General features: G+C 42.1%; 2 protein-coding genes and 1 long non-coding RNA gene across 3 annotated transcripts; 1 reads left to right on the forward strand and 2 right to left on the reverse strand.

The window, feature by feature from the left end:
• Nucleotides 1–1,368: 1,368 nt before the first annotated feature.
• Nucleotides 1,369–2,158, reverse strand: LOC114158933 (uncharacterized). Its single transcript, XR_003598504.1, has 2 exons — nt 1,793–2,158; nt 1,369–1,669 (listed from the first exon to the last, which is right to left on the reverse strand). It is a non-coding gene; the product is annotated as an uncharacterized LOC114158933 (long non-coding RNA).
• A 2,435-nt stretch (nt 2,159–4,593) lies between these two features.
• On the forward strand, nt 4,594–6,933 carry LOC114158792 (NF-kappa-B inhibitor alpha-like). Its single transcript, XM_028040656.1, has 6 exons — nt 4,594–4,878; nt 5,460–5,565; nt 5,667–5,874; nt 5,964–6,052; nt 6,146–6,406; nt 6,515–6,933. The coding sequence occupies exons 1-6, from the start codon at nt 4,667–4,669 to the stop codon at nt 6,542–6,544; spliced, it is 906 nt and encodes a 301-aa protein (XP_027896457.1). The 5' UTR covers nt 4,594–4,666; the 3' UTR covers nt 6,545–6,933.
• Nucleotides 6,934–7,940: 1,007 nt separating this feature from the next.
• LOC114158793 (proteasome subunit alpha type-6) lies at nt 7,941–12,077 on the reverse strand. The gene is made up of 7 exons (XM_028040657.1): nt 11,887–12,077; nt 11,281–11,375; nt 11,102–11,183; nt 9,968–10,123; nt 9,699–9,877; nt 9,351–9,445; nt 7,941–8,170 (listed from the first exon to the last, which is right to left on the reverse strand). The coding sequence occupies exons 1-7, from the start codon at nt 11,960–11,962 to the stop codon at nt 8,113–8,115; spliced, it is 741 nt and encodes a 246-aa protein (XP_027896458.1). The 5' UTR covers nt 11,963–12,077; the 3' UTR covers nt 7,941–8,112.
• Between the last annotated feature and the right edge of the window lie 7,928 nt (nt 12,078–20,005).

Here is a 20,005-nt window from a genome sequence, read left to right on the forward strand (position 1 = left end):
AAACACGACATTAAGTCAAGTTCCATCAATAAATTTGTAATTGATTACGTTTCAAATACAATTCTAAACAGGTGGGTTTTCAGTTGAGATTTAAAAGAATTCAGTGTTTCAGCTGTTTTACAGTTTTCTGGAAGTTTGTTCCAAATTTGTGGTGCATAGATGCTGAAAGCTGCTTCTCCTCGTTTGGTTCTGGTTCTGGGGATGCAGAGCAGAACCAGAACCGGAAGACCTGAGAGGTCTGGAAGGTTGATACAACCACAGCAGATCTTTAATGTATTGTGGTGCGAAGCCGTTCAGTGATTTATAAACTAACAATATTTTAAAGTCTATTCTTTGAGCTACAGGGAGCCAGTGGAGGGACTTTAAAACTGGTGTTATGTGCTCTATCTTCCTGGTTTTAGTGAGAACGCCAGCAGCAGCATTCTGGATCAGCTGCAGCTGTTTGATTGATTTGTTGGACAGACCTGTGAAGACGCTGTTGCAATAATCAATACGACTGAAGATGAACGCAGGGATGAGTTTCTCTAGATCTTGCTGAGACATTAGTCCTTTAATCCTGGAAATGACTCAAGGCCCACGGGCCATGTCTGGCCCGCCATACGTTTTTACGTGGCCCTCTGGACTGACGGGACACATAAATAGAACAGTCAAGATAACATTATGCTGAAATATTGTTATATCAATCAAAGCAAAGCAGCTTTTATTTATGTACTGCCAAATTACATCAATCAGCCCCTCCAGTTTCTTGCGAATTATCGTGGAAATTGACTGTTTACTCCCACCTGCAGATGGCAGTATCTCTACTAGCTGCGTCTGCTTTACTTGATGGCCAGTTATAATCCATAACTTGACATCACATTAGTAATAACGTCACACTTATCATCATACATAAGCGCAAACATTTCTAAATTAGTACCAAAAACACTTTGATTTTTATTGCAAAAAATTCACAAAAACAATTCTAAAATCCTGGAGGTACTGAAAAGATTTTCAATATTGTTTAATTTTAAGAATTGACTCATATTTTAACTGTTTTGTTTGCAGGTTTTTATCAATAGATTCTGGCACAAGCAGCAATTTAAGGACATTCATGATCTTGATTTGAAAATGAGTTTGACACCCCTGGCCTTTCTCACTTAAATGTAACACATCCATTATGAATGGTGGAAATTTTCAAAGTTTAAGTTTCATATTTATGGAATGTGCTATAGAACTAAGGCAATTTTTTATTTTATTTTATTTTATTTTTTTGCAAGAGTCCAACACGTGAATGGGAAAGTCTCAAAGTACAAAAAAGCTGTTTGTGTGGCTGAAAATTTAAGCAGTCAAGTATACATGTGGTTGTTTTTTGACCATATGAGGGAAAAATTGGGAAAGTTCTTTTATTTTTTACAGTATTTTACGGGGTCAGCCGACTGCATCAGCTGACCAATGCTGACGCGACACTTCCCCAGTCCGCAGATAGGGGGCAATGCGCAGCACATTTACACAACTGATTCAGCACCTGCGCTCTCAGCTGCTTGTATCCAAGCAACCGGCGGGGTAAACAAAGCAGATATGGACAGGGACACTTGAAAACGACGACGACGAAGAAAAAAAAAAACATTTTCAAGTGGAAGTTCCAGTATTTCTCATGTGGGCTGAATATCTGACAATGTAAGCAGGCAATCTGAAAAATCACAGCAGAGAGAGAGAGAACAGTTTGTCCCCAGATTCCTCATCATGATCGTTGGCAGAGGCGCAAGAATGTGCGGAATTCAGCGGAGACAGAGAGGAGACGGCGCGTGCTTACATAACTGACGTTTATCTGATGTCAGACGCGATCTCAGGGTAACCACAGCCCCGTTCTGGGCGGGTATCGACGTGTGCGTGCGTTCTGGTTAGTGTGGCAAAGGTGTGTGTGTGTGTGTGTGTGTGTGTGTCTCACAGAGGTGCGACTGCATCGCGCTCCTTGGTTACCGTTGCTATGTTTACGGCCAAGCCTCACCTTTTTCTTTCTCTTTTTGCGCAAAGCAAACAAAAAGTGATCCTGGGAATTTTTCTTCTTCTTTTAATCTTAAATGTCAAGAGGGATGTGGGTTAGCCCAGACAGGTAGCTCTGCCACGCACTAGAACTAAGAACACTGAGGGCTTTCCTTCTGCAGGAGGGGAAACATTTGTGACTATATATATATATATATATATATATATATATATATATATATATATATATAATTAACCTGACAGGTTGACCTATGAAGTGAAAACCATTTCAGGTGACGACCTCTTGAAGCTCATCAAGAAAATGCAGAGTGTGTGCAAAGCAGTAATCACAGCAAAAGGTTGCTACTTTGAAGAAACTAGAATATAAGGGGTATTTTCAGTTGTTTTACACTTTTTTGTTTAGTGCATATTTCCACATGTGTTATTCATAGTTTTGATGCCTTCAGTGTGAATCTACAACGTCAATAGTCATGAAAATAAAGGAAACTCATTGAATTAAAAGGTGTGTCCAAACTTTTGGTCTGTACTGTATTTATATATATTCACATCAGGGACATGTTTGAAATTCTTACCAAAAGAAATAATTTCTGGCTTGTACTTTTAGTATTTTCCTGCACAGGTTTTTGCCTCGAGCTGGAACTAAGTCGTGACTAGGTGGGTAACTCCAGACCTTGTGGAACAGCTGTTGCTTTCAAAAGGGCGCCACTAACTAGAGAATACCCCCAGCAACCAGCTGTCTGTCTTTCTTTCCCAAGAACAAAGAAGCAGGAGACGTGAGGAAATCCTCTGTCTCTTTAAAGCTTCACTGTGTGTTTTTTATTTATTTTATTTTATTTTTTTTCAAATCTATTTGACAAAAGTAACACATGGAAATGTAAGCACGCAGTTTGTCCCCTGGACGAACTTTTTCAGAAGTTGACTGTGACACATCAGTTCGCAACCCCTGAAAGTAAATTCCACTTTTGCTGCAGCAGCATAATTTTACACAGGAAAATTCAGAAAAATCCAAACATATTGGAGTGTTAAGGTCGGTGAGGGGGGGGGGAACCCCATGCTGAGAAATAATTGGAAAATATAGGTGAAACAACTATACTCCTAAATATTCCCTTAAATCCATGTTTTAGTAAGTTGATGAGAGGTTCCAGGACCATCTCCATTAGTTCCTGTTTCACTTGGGTATATATATGATGTGACACAAGGGATCTTTTTTTTTTTAAGCCAAAAGACCCATATTTGTTTTACCACTAAGAACACTGTGCAGGCTGATGAGAGAGTTCACATACATATAGATGTATGGAGTTTCCTAAGCTCTACTGAGAATTTAACTGGAACTGTATGGAACTAAGATTAACTCTTTTTTTTATTATTTAAAAATATATTTTTCAAGTGACTTTGGGTTGGAGGATCTGTGATGCTGTGGGAATTTTTCCTCTTTATTCAAAGGCCCTGAGAACCTTTGTAGTGCATGGCATCGTGAAATCTTTGAAATGTCTGAAAGGTTGTTGTTTTTTTTTAAACAAAATTCTGGTAAAGCGCACAAGTAAAAAAAAAAAAGAAAAGAAAAGAAATAAATGTGTAAATTTTTTATGTTCTAGACAGAAACCATCCAATGCACATCTAGTCTTTTTTTCCAGACTAGAAAATAAATATGTAAATATGTAAAATGAACACATATATAAAATGTTCACGCGTTTGCACAGAAAAGTTTTTTTTACATTATCGCAATGTGAATCTGATTTGAACTAAACTGATGTCACAAGGACGATTTTTGTATCTCTTAAATGGTCCATTTCTTATTATTATTTTATAATTTTTACGCCTATGGGGAGGGGGGAGGAAACCAAAAAATTACTTTTTTTTTTTTTGATCATCTGATTTGATCACAAAATAAAAGCATGTTTTTGAATTTAAAAACTTTATGTAGGCCTACAACACAAAATGTTAAATTCGGAAACATGGATTTTCTCCATCCGTATAAATGGAGAAAATCCATTTACCAAAACATGCGCTGCTCATGGAATCATTCCCAATATCACACTTTTTTTTTTCTTCCTTTTTGCTGTAAAAAAAATAAATAAATAAATCCACTTGGTGATTTTGGTGATTGCGGCAACCGCTGGACCCAAACTAATTTTGCAAACCAGAGCGGCAGACGATGCGGCTTCGGGTTATTCCTACACTGTCGGTGTGAATTGTCAAAGTCTGGAAACTCGGGGCCCCCTGGCGTCTCGCGTCGCCGCGTTTTAAACTCGGCAAGTGAGGGAAAAATGATGCTGCGCTGCATTTCGGTCAGCCACTTGAAACACATAATTTCCCCCGAGCGCGAAGGGAATTCTTCAAGAGCCAGTCAGGGGCCGTCTTTGCCTCTCATTCATGCCCGTCGCGTCTCATTGAAGACATGTGGCCCCCGAGCAGACGCGCAGGGCAGGTAGAAAATAGGTGTCTAATAGGAAACTACAGGTTTTCATTCTGAGTCTCCTTTGGAGAGTTGGGGGGGGGATTTTTCTCTCAAAAGCACGGCTCCGATGTGATTTCCCTTGTGCAGTTTCTAACTCAGTCGGAAATCCCCCGCTGTGGCTCCGCCCATGAGAGCGCACAAAAAGGCTCGTCGTCTCCCTCCGCAGACACATCTACCCTGACCTCTCGACGCGGCGGACCCGATAAGCGCGCTCTCAACGTCAACATGGCCGTTCACGCAATGCACGGACAAATGGATTATAGCTCGGACAGCAAGCAGGGGAAAATGCTGGAGGACCGCCTGGACAGCGGCGTGGACTCCTTAAAGGACGAAACCCTGATGATCGAGGACTTTAAGGACCTGACTGTGAGATGCAAGGAGGAGAACACGGAGGAGTGGGAGCCGTGGAGGGACGCGGTGACCGAGGACGGAGACACGTAAGTGGAGTTTTGAACTGTACTTTTTTTATTTTTTATTTTTTGCAAATCTGCGCAAAAGAAAAAAAACAAAAAAACCCAAACAAACATCTAAATTCCGGAAATTTGCGCGCATTGCTTCAAAAAGGGGAGAAGTTGGTAAATGCGGATGCGATTTGATCAAAGCTGCAAAACAAATAAAAAAACAAACAAACAAGAAAAGCGCACTGGGAAGGTTAAAGTGTGCACAAACAGTGCAAGTTTTAAACAAACGACAACAACAACAAAAAAAAAAAGTGCGTGCAAACTGGCACTGAGGAGTTTTTGCAGTGCGGGGTGTGCGCGCAGTCTGGGGCGGCGCTAAAGTCCGCTCTGCGCATTCAGGAAAGTCCCTGGCTCGATGCCAGGAACTGATAAAGCATCAGATGTGTCAAGCCACAACTGGTGGAAATAACCCGACAAAACTCCACTGTTGCGAAACGCTCCGCTGTGTAGCCTTTGTTCTCTCTTATATGACTGAAACCACTTCCCCCTGTGTGTAGTTTCTTTTTTTAAAAGCTCTCTTTTAACAAAACTCCCTCTCCCCCTCCTCCTCTCAACAGGCTGCTCCACTTGGCCATCATTCATGAAGCCACTGAACATGCCCTTCAGATGATCCAGCTCTCCAGATGTCACTCTTTCCTCAACAAACAGAACCACCAGAGACAGGTAACAATCAACATCATCCCCTTTAGAGTTGATCAGAAGCCTTACATGTGCCTCACCTTAAGTCTCATGCATCGCCTAAATAACTGTGTCCTCTTCCTCAGACTGCCCTCCACCTGGCAGTGATCACCGAGCAGCCCAAGTTGGTGGACTGTCTCCTGAAAGCTGGCGCTGACCCACTGCTGACCGACAACAGCGGCAACACGGCGCTCCACATCGCCTGCAGACGCGGCTCCATGGCGTGCTTCGGCGTCATCACCCAGAACTGCCAACGCCACCTCACCTCCGTCCTGTCGGTCCCCAACTACAGTGGTAAGCATCGACCTGTGCGAGTTGTTGCACCTCGATCGAACGTGTTCGAAGTCGGGTCCCTAACAGAGCTTCTCTTCTGCCTTTCCCAGGACACAACTGCCTCCACTTGGCGTCCATTAACGGCTACGTTTCCTTGGTGGAAAGCCTCGTTCAGCTGGGAGCGAACATCAACGAACAGGTAGGTCTCGGTCCAGACGAAACTCCACAATGTCTTTCCGAAACCGCTACCCGAACACGGATCTAACTGTTGGCTTTTACGGTTTTCCCCCAGGAACCCTGCAGTGGACGGACAGCGCTCCACTTGGCTGTTGATCTGCAGAACCCCACGCTAGTCCGATGCCTTCTTGACCTCGGCGCAGAGGTCAACTGCCAGAACTATGGAGGCTTCACGCCGTACCACCTTACGTACGGGCGGCAGAACGATGAGATCCGCTGCCAGTTGTACGAGCGGACGGCGCTGGAGCTGAGGGCGCTGCCCGAGAGCGAGTCAGACGACAGCGACATGGAGGACCTGGAGTTGCTGGAGGATGAGGTAAGCGTCTTTATCGGATTGGCGCCGCTGAGATAACACTTCTCATATAGTAGGATCTTCCAAAGTAAAGCAGGATTTCTCATGAGTTCTTGTCTTGCATCTCTTTAGGTCTATGACGACATAGTGTTCGGGAAGTAGAAAAGACACCCTCATCGCTCATGGTGCGAACGTCAAGCTGCTAACGGGTTTGCCGAAGAACGGCTCCCAACGGGGTACAGAAGCCGGTCGAGCTCCCCCTCTCCATGTCCCGCTCCCTCCTCCAACGGTTCAGGCACGCGGGTGCTGGCCCCCCCGAGACTGCAAAATGGGGAACGAAGATAGTTGTACGGTCAAGATTGCTGAAAAAAACAACCACGGCGAGACCTCCGTATGGTCCGCAACTGTGTAAAAATATAAATATATTGTATAAATACAAGCTATGTAACATATTGTAAATACAGAGATCCTATTTTTGTACTAAGTGTGAATTTAAACACTATTATCCTGAAAAAAGTCAAATAATAAAAAAAAAAGTCTATGAACATGAACAGTTGTGACTCGTGGTTTTTCCTCAGCTGAGCCAATAGTTGAATTTCCCTCCATATGAAGGATGACTCTTCGCTGGTCTTTCCAAAACTTTGTAAGAAGCGTCATTTCTCACAATAAACCACAAGGCCGAGTCACTCAGAAAGAGAAAGAGAGAAAAAAGATCAGAGTAAGCCCCGGTAGGAACAGTATGGGATTTCCTTTGTTGGGCGAGGTCAGCGGGTCTCTGAGTCACCGCACTGAAAAGTCCCTGGGCTGGAGGAACACGGCGTGCTCACATTCCACTCTGAGCGGCAGCCGCGGAACTGGCACCGCTGGGTAGTCGCGGCAACAAGGAAATGTTCCTTTTTTTTTTTTTTTTTGCAAGAGTGGGAAAGAAAGCCGAGTCGATTTACTGCTGTATCATAACAGGGAAACTGTTCAAGTCTGGGAAGTACAAGACTTTCTGTTGGAGATAAGCTGGAATATCTTAAACGTTGGATTCCCCGCAGGTTCCTGGTGTCGGTCGCTTACTGGGATAAATTTCATAATCCTGTACCAAAATGGAAAAAATGCATCCGCAGAGAGTACAGGAGAAAAGCGGATGTCGTGAAAGTTGACACATTGTTTGAATTTCTGATAAATCCCGGTGACAGAATAGCCAAAGAATGAGCCGAGCTCGATGCGTTCATTGATAAGAATCCCGAACCTTGTCAGTTAAAAGGAAGCCCACGTGTCAACTTAGAGACAAAACCATTCAGAGCTAATAAGAGAAACTCTCCCCTATTTCAGCTGAACGTTTCCTGTTCGTTGTAAATGAGCTACTTTTGTCATGATCTATGTACTTCAGAGAAGAAAAAAAAAAAGAGGTCAAATCAGTGACAGTGTAGTAAAATAACTTCAGAGTCATATGACTAAAGCCACAACAGGAAGCCCAGTTGCATGTTCCCATAACCATTTCCACTTCTGTCAAACAAACCTGAACCTTAAATACAGCCTTGCATGCTGAACAATAAATAGGACAAAAAAATTGTGTTTTACTCCAAAAACTTGTTTTATTGTTGAATGAAATCATATGGAGGAGCGGGGGAGAGAAAGGATAAATGTACAGCAAACAAAGATAAACACCAGCCTCCATCTGGGAAAACTGCACTTCCCATCATGCTCTGCGTCAGTCAAACAGGTGGCGTCTCTGCGCCCGCTCAGTCCCGCTCTGCCAACGACATGAGGTGGGTGTCTACTTCAGACTCTGTCAGGATCCTGCAGGAAACGACGGCAGAAAGACGGTCAGCGGCGTTTGTGGGATTCCCAGATTAACGTCAGGTTGCGTTTATAACCCTTGAACGCTGTCGAATTGCAACCACGAATCTCACGAGATTGGCCTACTCAAAGTAACTCATGGCCATAAATCAGAAGGAAAACGACACATGGCTTTCAACTGTTCATAGAAACATCTCTGGCTGCAGTTTAAGCTCCAAGACTTTTCAAATGGATTTAGGTCTAGACTTTGACTAGGCCGTTCTTACACATAAATATGCCTTTATTCATGTTCAAAGGCTGTTTCTCCACCCTTGTCTTAAGTCTGATCAGGCCTCTAAAGGGTTTTCTTGCAGGCATGACCCACATTTAGCTCCATCACTCTTTCCTGACCCTACTGAAGGACAGCACCCCCACACCATAATGCTGCCACTGCCACTTTTCACAGTTCAGAAGGTCAAAAAGTTGTCATGAGATTAAATTAAACGTTTATGAATTCTCAATGCAAACTTTAGGAGGATAAGATTGAGGGGGATTGAAAACAGGTGCACGCCACACAATTCAGATTTTTAAATAATTTTTTTTGTGTGTGAAATTAGGAATTCCTTTTCTTGTAGTTCTAAAAACTAAAATATAGAAACGTTTCTGGACAAAAGCAAAATAAAAAAGCAATTCTTAGTCCTGGAATTTCTGAATCGATTCAAAATGCTCAAATATCAATTTTAGTCTGCATAATTTTTTTTTGTCAGATTATATTTTGAATGAGATTTTTCTTTATTTAAGAAAAGACCAGGCAGCTAAGCTAACCTAACACTGGGAATTTAAATGACAGAATTTTATACACAAACCTATTTTTGTCTAAATATAAACTGATAGAAATATGATGCAGTATGAAACGTTATTATAGAAATGTTTTCAGTAAATGGCCTGTTTACCCCGTCTTTTCCTTTCACATAACTTAAACAGAAAAACTGGTTTCTGATTAAAAATGGTTTCTGAATCAAATCGTGACCCTAAGAATCGCTACATTGAAAGATTTGCACCTCCAGTGAATTCATACTTGTGCAAGACTGATGAGAAAATACAGACTCTTAAAAAAAAAAAGAAGCCTGACAGTAATGCTGTTTGCCTCTGAGGCGCTCTGATTTCACTTCTGAGAAGCAATCATCTGCTGCAAATGTACCTGAACTTGGGCTCCTGTGTTGTCACGACGCCCACCTCCAGCTCAGAGGGCTTGAAGTCAATGGAAAGGACAGTCGAAAGACAAGAAATGGCCGTCTGAGGCGGAGCAAAAAAAAACAACAACAACAAAAAAAAAAAGGTTTAGGAGACAGAGCAGTGTCAGGTTTCATTTTATCACAGTCATGTGGATTTATTACACCTTTAGTGCTTTTCTGCTTCTTATCAACAGAATATGATGGTTATATAATGTGCTAGAGGAAGGCAGAAAACCACCACAGGTTACGCAAGCTGCTTTCACATTCAAGTTGGTTTCTTATTAACCTGACCGACGTCGACAGAACAACCTCACCTCGATCGTTTGCTCGAAGGTCCAGTCCAGTTTCTTTTTTACTTTCTTCTCCAGGAAGCTGGTGGCTTCTGTCTGCTTCACTCCGGCGGCGGTGGCCTTGAAGCCGCAGTAGTAGCCGGCCGGGTCGCACTTGTACACCTGCGGGCCGTACTCCTCGTCCACGCCGATCACGATCATACCTGCCGATCATACGGACACGCACCCGCGTTCACTCCCGGGCGGAGCTTCCGAGGGTCAAAAACACGCAGGGACGCGGGGCGTCAACTCACAGCAGCCCAGCGGTCGCATCTCTGCGTTCTGCGTGTAGACCTGCGAGATGTCGGCGATCCTCTTGCACAGCATGTCCACCGGGATCTCGTAACCGTACTTGTACTGCCAGTTGGCCGCCTCGTAGCGAGCTCGCTGGACCTGAGACCTGCTGTCAGCTGTAGGGAGGCGACGACAACAAAACATGATTCGCTTCCAGTTTCACTTTGAAACAGGCTAAAAAAACTAAATGTGTTTAAATTGATATAGGTTTTAGGGATTTACGTCAAAAGTTATTTCCATAATTTTTCTACAAAGGAAAGTGTTAAACACAACACACGTACCCGTCTTTATACAAGCAAACTTGTATAAGTAGAACCACGTCTGTTACCGAAGTCGACTTTGCTACACTTGATCAATCCACTTTTATTGAATCTATTAAACTCAGCTAAATATGAGAAACGTTTTGAAAGTAAGCGATCCAAGTCCTGTTGGAATGACTGATTAAATTTGTTCCACCAAGCCTAAAAGAATTAAAAAACTAGATGTAACAGAAAACGTGCAAAATTCTTAAAATATCCCTTTCCTCCAAATAAATAAATAAATGTAAAAAACTTAGACAACCGTATCTACTTGACTTTATGTTTTTTTTTTTGTTTCTTTCTTGGCCCATGAGTACCGTATTTTCCGCACTATAAGGCTCACCTAAAAACCTTCAATTTTCTCAAAAGCCGACAGTGCGCCTTATAATCCAGTGCGCCTTATATATGGTCCAATATTGAGCCACAGCAGGTCTCGAAACTACGGTAAGCAGCCGCCGACTTCATTTTCCCCCGTAGAAGAAGAAGCGCGCGGTGCACGCTGGGTTTTGTGTAAAGACCCCAAAATGGCTCCTATTAAGAGACACGCTTACGACGCAGAGTTTAAGCTCAAGGCGATCAGTGACGCAGTAGAACAGGGGAATAGAGCAGCAGCCAGAGAATTTAACATGAACGAATCAATGGTGCGGAAGTGGATATATATTGTGATTGCACTAACGTTTGATTTACCGTAACAATATCAGACTGTTTTTTATGTGTTTATTGAATCCAGGAAAAGTTCCCCTCCACTATATGTTATAACTTGCTGTTGTTAAAAGATAATGCTCAATCCCTCACCCGTCATCCCAGACATTACACATCCGATGTTGTCTGTTATTCTGAAGAGGTGGGTCACTGTGGAGGCATCCAGAAGCTTATCCTGTCGAAAGAAAGAAGACCGGAGCAGTGAGAAAGAAAATGGTCAACATGGCTACATCTTTAATCGACCTGGAAAATGCAAGCGTCCCTCCACTCACCGGTACTTTCTTTTGTGTTACAACAACTGCACAGTCCTTCCCTCGGACCGCTACCGACGTTAAGCCACCCTGGTTAATAGCTTTGAAAGCATATTCTGAAAAAGATGAAGAACAAAATCTAGTTGTCATACAGCTGAAAACACTGCACCATGACTGGCTACAGAGGCGAAGGGCTAATTCAGAGCTTCAACTACTGTATAATAAACACCTCACGTTTTTTTCACAGAATGAAAACACTACAATAAAATAAACTCTTTGGAAATCCAAATATTAAATATTAAACACAAATGCAAGCTGTCTCTGTAGTAAATAAGCCACGTAAAGTGTGATGTTAACTATGCTAACTAGCCTAGCAAGCAGGCTCGCTCTTAACATTCGCTACTTTGTTACATATCAGCGTCATAAAAGGAAACGCGAATGTAGCAGCACGGACATCCTAACCTTATGTTTCACATTTATAAGCGACTCTGCTTTCACTCTGGCGGGTGTCAAATGCGAGCCAGGAGCACCGGCCTCGGCGAACCATGACAGAGCATTTAGCTAGCAAGCAAACAAGTGAGCCAACGAAGCGGCTCCTATCAGCGTGAACAGCTCCAGGATACTGACCGACTTGATAGAGCCTCCCCTCGGGGGAAAAGATGGTGATGTGTCGGTCGAACCCTGCACTCGAGCCTCGGGACATTCTGCGAGCTTAAATTCTGTCCGGAAAGTTCGTTTCCCCCCAATGAATTTGCAAGCAGACTTCACTTCATGAACAAATATTTCCACCCGGAAACTGATTTGAGGGGCCGAGTAACTTCATCCGGGGTGAGAGGTCTTGCCGCGTTACCATGGCGATTCAAGTAAGTCGGCGCGCGTTGTTGGTTTCTAGTAGGAAAGAAACCGACGAATGACGGTGTAAATGTGATTACACTTATGAAAGGCAATTTTTAGCATGTTAACAAATTAGTTTCATTTTATAAACTATATTTATGGGTATCAGGAGTTGGGTGGTAACTAGTTACATGTACTTGTGCAACTTTTTTTTGAAAAAATGTACGCTTTTTACTAGGCTTTTTACTTTTTTACTTGAGTAACTTCATTGAAAGAATAACAAACACGTTTTTACCGAAAATTCACCAGACTCAGACACACACACACACCTGCACTTTTTGTGAAAGCTTTGTAAGTTTTTTTTTATGGAAAGAAACGAATTTGTAAAATGTTTCTTTTGCCTGATTTAATTTTTTGTTATTGTCACTTTTGTCAATGACCATTAAATGAAGAGACAGACGCCCAATTTCAAGGCATTAAATTGCAAATTCAAATTTCTTTCAAGGCATATTTTAATATGTAGCATGTTTATAACAACTGAAGGTAACGCAGTTACCTGAGTGTGCTATAAAATGGAACTAGGTGCCTGCAATATACATAATTCTGACCCTTTAAGACTACGGTGGCTGGATGAAGTAGGGCAGTCTGAAAGATTATGATGTTTGCAGATGATGCTGTAATCTTTAGTAGGAGGTAGAAGAAAGGTGGAGGAGAGAAGAAGCAAGACAGATTACAGTGAAGGTGAGAGTGCAACATAAAGGTGAAGAAGAGAGTGCATATGACGGAGTGAATCGAAATGGCTCTCAGTGAGTCTCTGGCAGGAGTAAAGTTGCAAGGTTGCAAGGGAAAGTCTGCAAAATGTCACTCAGAAACACAATCTACACGAAGTCACGTTAAAATAACTGCTTTAACAGATAAATCCCAAATGAACTGCAGTCATTTTTAAACCGACTCACATCATTTTGGTGTTTTGCGACCCAGTTCAGCTTCTTAACGACCTGCAGTGTTGCAATGCCGTGCTTATTGCTGCGGAGGAAACAAAAGTTCCTGTTTGTGAGCAGCAACCGCTGTGACTTTTTACAATTTACTAACAGAGTGGTTCAGACCAGAAGACACATATGGGGCTAAAGGTCTTTAAAAAAAAAAAAAAAAGCCCCGGTGTTTTTCCAGTAAGCACTTCGGGGCCAACAAGTGGAGAAAAAAAGTCACACGGTTCACACACGCTGACATTTGATCTCATGCAGAAACAGTCCGACCTCACGGTGACTGTCGATTCACACGTTGTCCTTTTCAATTGTTTCTCACTCGACGCTCCCTGCCATAGTCGAATATAAATACCGATTTGCATGCACATGCGTCGGGCGTGCAAGTATGCAACCGTGTATTCGCAAGAGTCTGTGGGAACCCAAATGAGGAAGCGACGCGTGTTACAATTTCCTGCGAGCGCAAAACATTGAGGCCTAAGTAACGTCCCGCACTAGTACAAGACAACGTTGTAAACAAATACTGTAAAAAAAATCGCGCTTGCGCTTTAAAGCCGGCATGAGAAGAAGTTTTCATTCTGTTCTAGAGTTATTCATGGATAAATGGACTGAAAGGTTATAGATAACTGCAGATGGCTAGTGGTCAGGGTAGATAAGGTCAAAGGGTCATCTGCAAGGGAGGAGAAATCACTTGTTGTGTCTTGGTAAAATCCCAAATCCCATTTCCTTCTTCCTTTGCTCTAATGTCCACTCTGTGTGTCATCAGGGATTTTCCCTCTGCAGGTAGATAACACAGCCACATAGAGGATGTCGGCTTCCTCTTTATAAGTTACTTACTTATTCGGATAATGACTCACGAGGGAGGATCGGTGAGGTGGCAGGATGTGCGATCAGCAGCAGCGGAATCTGGACTCGGCGACGCACCTGCCGATAATCGCGGCTAAAAGGTTCTGATGATCACTTCCAGGCAAAAAGTCCCCCGCCTGCTGATTATAGTCTCAACTTCCTGTTTGACTCTTTTACACGTTGCGCAGAACTGGGTTATAATCGCAAACGACTAGCTGCGTTTCCAACGCAAACGTGCACAGATCTTCGTCGCCATCCTGCTAAATTATACACAATATCTATATCTCTTTGCTATAACCCCTTATAGTCTATACATACATAGTCTTGTACATCTGTAAATAAATATTTATATCTCGTAGAGCACTTCTGGATGGATGCAAACGACATCTCGTTGCTTGTACTTGTGACAGTGCAATGACAATAAAGTTGAATTCTATTCTATTCTATTCTAACGTTGAGAAAACACAAGTTTGCAAATGTGTTGCTACCGTTAAATAAGGAATTGAATTAAAATCGCACTTGAATGAGCTTGTTCAAACGACGAGTTATCAAAAATCATGGCAGCGACGGATGTGTACCGTTAAATAAGAGACTTATTCATCATCCAGCCGTGGTGGACGCCCGAATGAGACGGGCGTCTCATTCGGGCGTTGGAGAAGACAAGCCCCTTGCACTTTGGAGTATGCAACGTTTTGTGGAAATTGTCGTTGCCGATTTTGCAAAAGAGTTTGAATGACGCACAACTTTTTATGCACATTGTCCGAAAAAAATTAGGAAAAAAAGCCCCAAAAAACACGAACCGTCCCCCTCCTCCCACTGCTACTTGTCGTTTTCTTCGTAGTTGATCACAAGACTCGTGTGACGCGAGTTTCGATGCGGCTGAAAAACCGCCTCATCCTGGCGCAATTTGTTTTATCAAAATTTTAAAAAACATGTTCTTTTTTTTTACCCCTGAAAAATTACCTTGATTCCAATTATACAAAAATAATTTATTTTTGCCATTTTAATTAGCGCAACTTTATTTTGAATGGAAACGCAGCTTTTGATGGTTTCGTGTTGAGTTGCTCAGACTTGGATCGATACAGAACGAATGCAAAGCACTAGTTTACATAAATGCAATATCTATTATTAACTCCGGCGATTTAGTTTATGGGTTTAAACACAAACTGCTTATTTGATATTTCATAAGTGAGACATAAAGCCTCCCCCCACCCCCACAATTATTACCCCTTCATCCTGATACCTCACCTTCCTCCCCCCTTCCTGTTCTCTTGCCCACCTCAACTCTTTGTCTCTCCCTCACCGCTTCTGTTCTTACTTTGTCTCATTCATAACGTATCAGATCGTACTGTATGCTGTTCACATCTTGAGACCAGAAAGACCCCCACCCGCGCTGCGTTGAGAGAAGGCGTGGGAGGCATATCTAGAGCGTGTCAGGTGGTGGTGCTCAGGGGGGGGATCTCCACCATTTATGAAAATACTGTGTCACATTGCAAAGCCACCATGGTGGCTAATGTTTTCCAAGCTCAGAAGTTTAGATGTTAGGCAACAGGGAGGGGGAAAGGTAAACATGACTGGACTCTTAGGTATGACATAGAACGCAGCAGTTGTGACTCATTTTCTAGAAACTGTTGTGAAAAGCTTTCAAAAGTCGAAACCATGGATTTTTTGAAGTGCTTGCTTACAGAAAAAAAAAAGAAAAGAAATCCCGGACACGAACTCTCAGCTTCCAGCTTCTCAGTCGCTTGACTGTAACGTGAAGCGGCCCCACATGTAGATCCGGCCTTGAATGTGTCCACTGAATGGCTTGTGGCAAACCGCTTTCTTCACAGGCAGCACTATTGAGTTCGCTCTCATCAAATTCTAGTTCACTTGCTTTGAAAGTCCAGTTTGTTTGGGGAGCTGTGAATGCGCAGTTGAACTCCGACGCGAACCAAAAAAAAAAAAAGCAGACAGAGGTCTCGGTTTGGGTGAAGCGAACGCTGGCGCAGTTCGAACTCATATGTGAACACCAAACGCACCAGAGACGGCTCCAAAAGCAGGAAGCGGACCATAGCGCAGAGGATCCTGGGTAAATGCAACCAAAACAAACTCGCAAGTTTACCACTAGTGGGAGAAAAGGCTCGTGGTCTTTTATTAGAGATGAAGGAGAAATCCTACAACCGCCAGAATTTGACGACACTCCATTTTTGTTTACATTTTATGAAGAAGGAAGTTGCGCTCAAGTCTTCTTCAGAGGTTTCTGTGTCGTTTCTTCCAGTGCAGCGCCACCACAGGCGAGGAGGGAAACAAGTTTTTCAATTGGTCGGAATCTTTGTACACAAAATAGCGTGAAAGAGAACTGCAGCAGCCAAAAATCTAGCAAATGTTGCAATTTTTTCCCCCCAATCGAACTGAGTCTGTCAGGTTTGAAAAAAAACCCCTTTAATACTAAATCTGTGGAGTTTCCAGGCAATATTTGAGACTCTTCTACCTGAGTACCGAACCTCTTATCAAATGTTTCGCCGATAAATGCTCTCTTGGACAGCCATGTCCTAGTATCCTTGCAGTTGCTCCATATACTTCTGTTTTTTAATGATGAACTGAACTGAAGTTCAAGATTGTTTTACTATTTCATACCAGAATTAAGAAAGGTTAAAGGGGGGGAAGGCTTGTCCCACTTTCAGTGAGTTTGTTTGCAAAATTACACACAATTATGAACATTTGTGTGTTTCTCTGTCACATAAAATTCATTGAAGTTTGACAAAATGGAAATGTTGAAGGGCTGTACAAACGTTTTTTATAGCAAATATATCATATACCTTTAAAACACAACATCGGTTTTCATGCACACATGACGCGTTTGGTTTCTAAGAACCTGCGGACTGTGAGCAGCTTCTAAGAACTGCTTATCTGCCGAGGACGAAAGTGCTGAGCGGCGCAAAGACGATAAAGCCAAGTCCACTGAAGACGCGTGCGCTCACACCTGGAGCTGGCTTGCGTTTACTACCAGTTTCTTTTGAATTTGCATCTTGTTCCTAGTGAATTATCTTGCGGGTTGGCATGTTAAAACCAATCAAATGATCACACCGCACGCCAGGAGCGTCTTGAAGTTCAAAACGTTGGCGGCGCCTCGGGGCATTACGCGGACAGTTAGTGTTCTTAAATAGGAAAAGAAAGAGAATGTTGTCATCCTGGTTTTCTTCCACGGATGTGAAGCACCTGGGTGTGGACGGGACTTTGGGCGTAGTAACGTGGAGGATTAGGACTGAAACAACCAGGGACTTTACACAGATCAACATGCAGAGCAGCGGCAGATTGGAGAGGTCAGATATGCTTGTAGGGTGGAACCGAGCAGAAGCTGAAAATGAAAACTGGTTCAACTTTTAAATCATTCTTGAAATAAATATATACTAAAACGTTGCCTGAAGAAGCTCACTGCTAGCTTTTTTTTTGTTGTTGTTGAAACTTTCGCATGGCTATAACTTTGATGTCATGACTAATTTGGCCTTCGTGCTGCTCTACTATTGTACTGTACAGCTGCAGAAAACTTGGATGTGCTAACATGCAAAATTGACTGTAAATGACCTAAAACAGAAAGCAGGATGTAGCTTTGGGCAAAGCAGTAAAATCCTCGCCTCTGAATGAATCACTTTCAATGTTTCATCCTTACCTGTTCTTTCTCCTGGGAGAAATCATCATACAACACACAACTTTAATGATTGCAACAAAAACAAGCTTGAATGTATTGTGATTTTTTCCCCCCATTTATTCACTTAATGCAAACAGCATCATAAAATATGAATAAAGTTTCATGCCTCTGTCCCAAATTACATTCTGTTAAACGTCATGACCAGACGTTCTGGCTGGATGGTTGATACTGATCAAGTTGATGAAAATATGTCGAAATTCAACAGAATTTTAAGCATCTTTGAGCGCTACAAAAAAATTGGATATATTCTTACGTATTATTAAGCTACGTTCACACTTTTGCTAAAATCCGACTTTTTTTTTTTTTTTTTTTTTTTGCGTGGTGGTTCGTACTACCGATCAAACTCGACCTCCATCAGACTTCGCTGCGAAAGTCGTCACGAAGCGACCCGAATGCGCAGAAGAATAACACACACTTCACACCGCTTTACAAAAGCAGCAGTGGAAGTAGACGGCTATAAATCAGTTTGAAAGTTTATTCAGCAACGAGACAGAGCAGTATTGTCACAAGATGATAAGACAAAGAAAGCTAATTAAAAAAAAAAAAAAAAAAAAAAAAAAAAAAAGCACAACTAATAGCGAGGGCGTTTTTTGGAGCATTGACTGCAACTTCTGGAGCGAAAGTCTGTCTGGATGTGCAGTCAGAGACAAAGAGTGGTGGGAATGTGATGTGATGTGCTTTGACAACACAGACTTCTTTCTTAAGTTCATAATTATGATTTTCAGACATTGTTTACTTATGGATTTACCTCGTCTAGATTCTCCTGGCGAATAACCATGACGCACGTCTCACATCAACAACAAAGTCGGAAAAAATGCGACCGGGCCACACTGACTACCAAACGCTTCGAAAATCGGACACAAAACTAATTTGAACTAATCCAAATTAGTTTAACGTATGGGATATTTTTTTTTTTAGCTGTGACGTTTGGAATGAGACCTTTCAGACTTCTGTGAAAGTGGGATTTCTGTGAGGCTTTGCCTGAAATGTTTAGCTTAAAATTTTCATGTACCGTAATTGAGGCAAAATTATTTTGTCATCATAGAAAGATTTTGAAACGAAAAAAAAAAATAAAATAAAAAATCCTCAAGTAAGAATAGAAATAATTCTTACTAGATTTGTAGGAAAATTAGCATTGTGAAAGCCATGCTATGTCATTTGGCTTCCCTTTATTGTATAAAATGTAACTTAAAATCTTACCTAAAAGTGCAACATAGGTGACATGTATATAAAACCCCCAATATCTTTACACGAGACTGCATATTGGAAAATGAGTTTTCCCCTTTAAGCCTTGGAGGACATTCGTGAGACTTCTGTGTTTTTCAATGTGCATTTTCAACCTTTTTTCCAGTAGCAAATATAAACTTGTAGAATAATCTTTCCCATAAACCACATTCACATTAGCTCTCAGGCTAAGTTTTATCTTGCAGCTTTAAACCACCAGACTTCCATCGCCCGGCGCTTTGGGTGAAGTTATCTCGCAGAGACCTTTGAAAAACGCATCCTTAGCGTCAGCATGTGACAGCCACTCCTTCCTCTTTCTGCCGTTTCCTCTCTTTTTTTTCCAGTAAATCTGATTGCTATCTTTGCTACACTCAGTGAATCATTTTGGAACAGGTGTGAACACCGGGCCTGGTGTGGTTTGTGGAGAGTCGAGAGGTGGGCGGGTAGCCTTGGTTTTTGCCTGTAACATGTAAAGAAAAATGGTCCACGAAATCCCCAAGCGACTTGAAACATAAGATAAGGTTTTACAGTCACAAAGTGATTCAGTTTTTACCAAAAAATACATACAAAAATAGATACAGACATATATATAACGTCTTTGTGTGCCCCACCTGGAATGGCATGTAAAACTAAAATTAGGCCACCAAAAAAATCAAAAACAAACAATTTGGTCAGTTTCAAGTTGGTTCAAGTTGCGAGTTTTTTTACTCATTAACAGAGGGGTAGCAACAGTTTTGTCCATGTTAGTTTGTACAACAAAAATTTTAAAAACAAACTATCTTATCATTTTTTCTCCACTCCACATCTGTGCACTTCTTTGTGCCGGTCTATCAAATAAGATGCACACGGATGTTTTGCTTGTGTCGTGACAAGACGTGAACAAGATCAATGTGCAATAATGCTGCATCGTAGGTTAGCTTGGCCAGCAGTTCTTTCATCCATTTATGCTCAGCATCACTCAAAGCCGTCCTGCAGGACGAATATACACTGCTCGAAAAAATAAAGGGAACACTTAAACAACACAATATAACTCCAAGTAAATCAAACTTCTGTGAAATCAAACTGTCCACTTAGGAAGCAACACTGATTGACAATCAATTTCACCTGCTGTTGTGCAAATGGAATAGACAACAGGTGGAAATCATTGGCAATTAGCAAGACACACTCA

The sequence above is a fragment of the Xiphophorus couchianus genome, chromosome 15 (genome assembly GCF_001444195.1).
Source record: "Xiphophorus couchianus chromosome 15, X_couchianus-1.0, whole genome shotgun sequence".
Taxonomy (NCBI): Eukaryota; Metazoa; Chordata; class Actinopteri; order Cyprinodontiformes; family Poeciliidae; genus Xiphophorus; species Xiphophorus couchianus.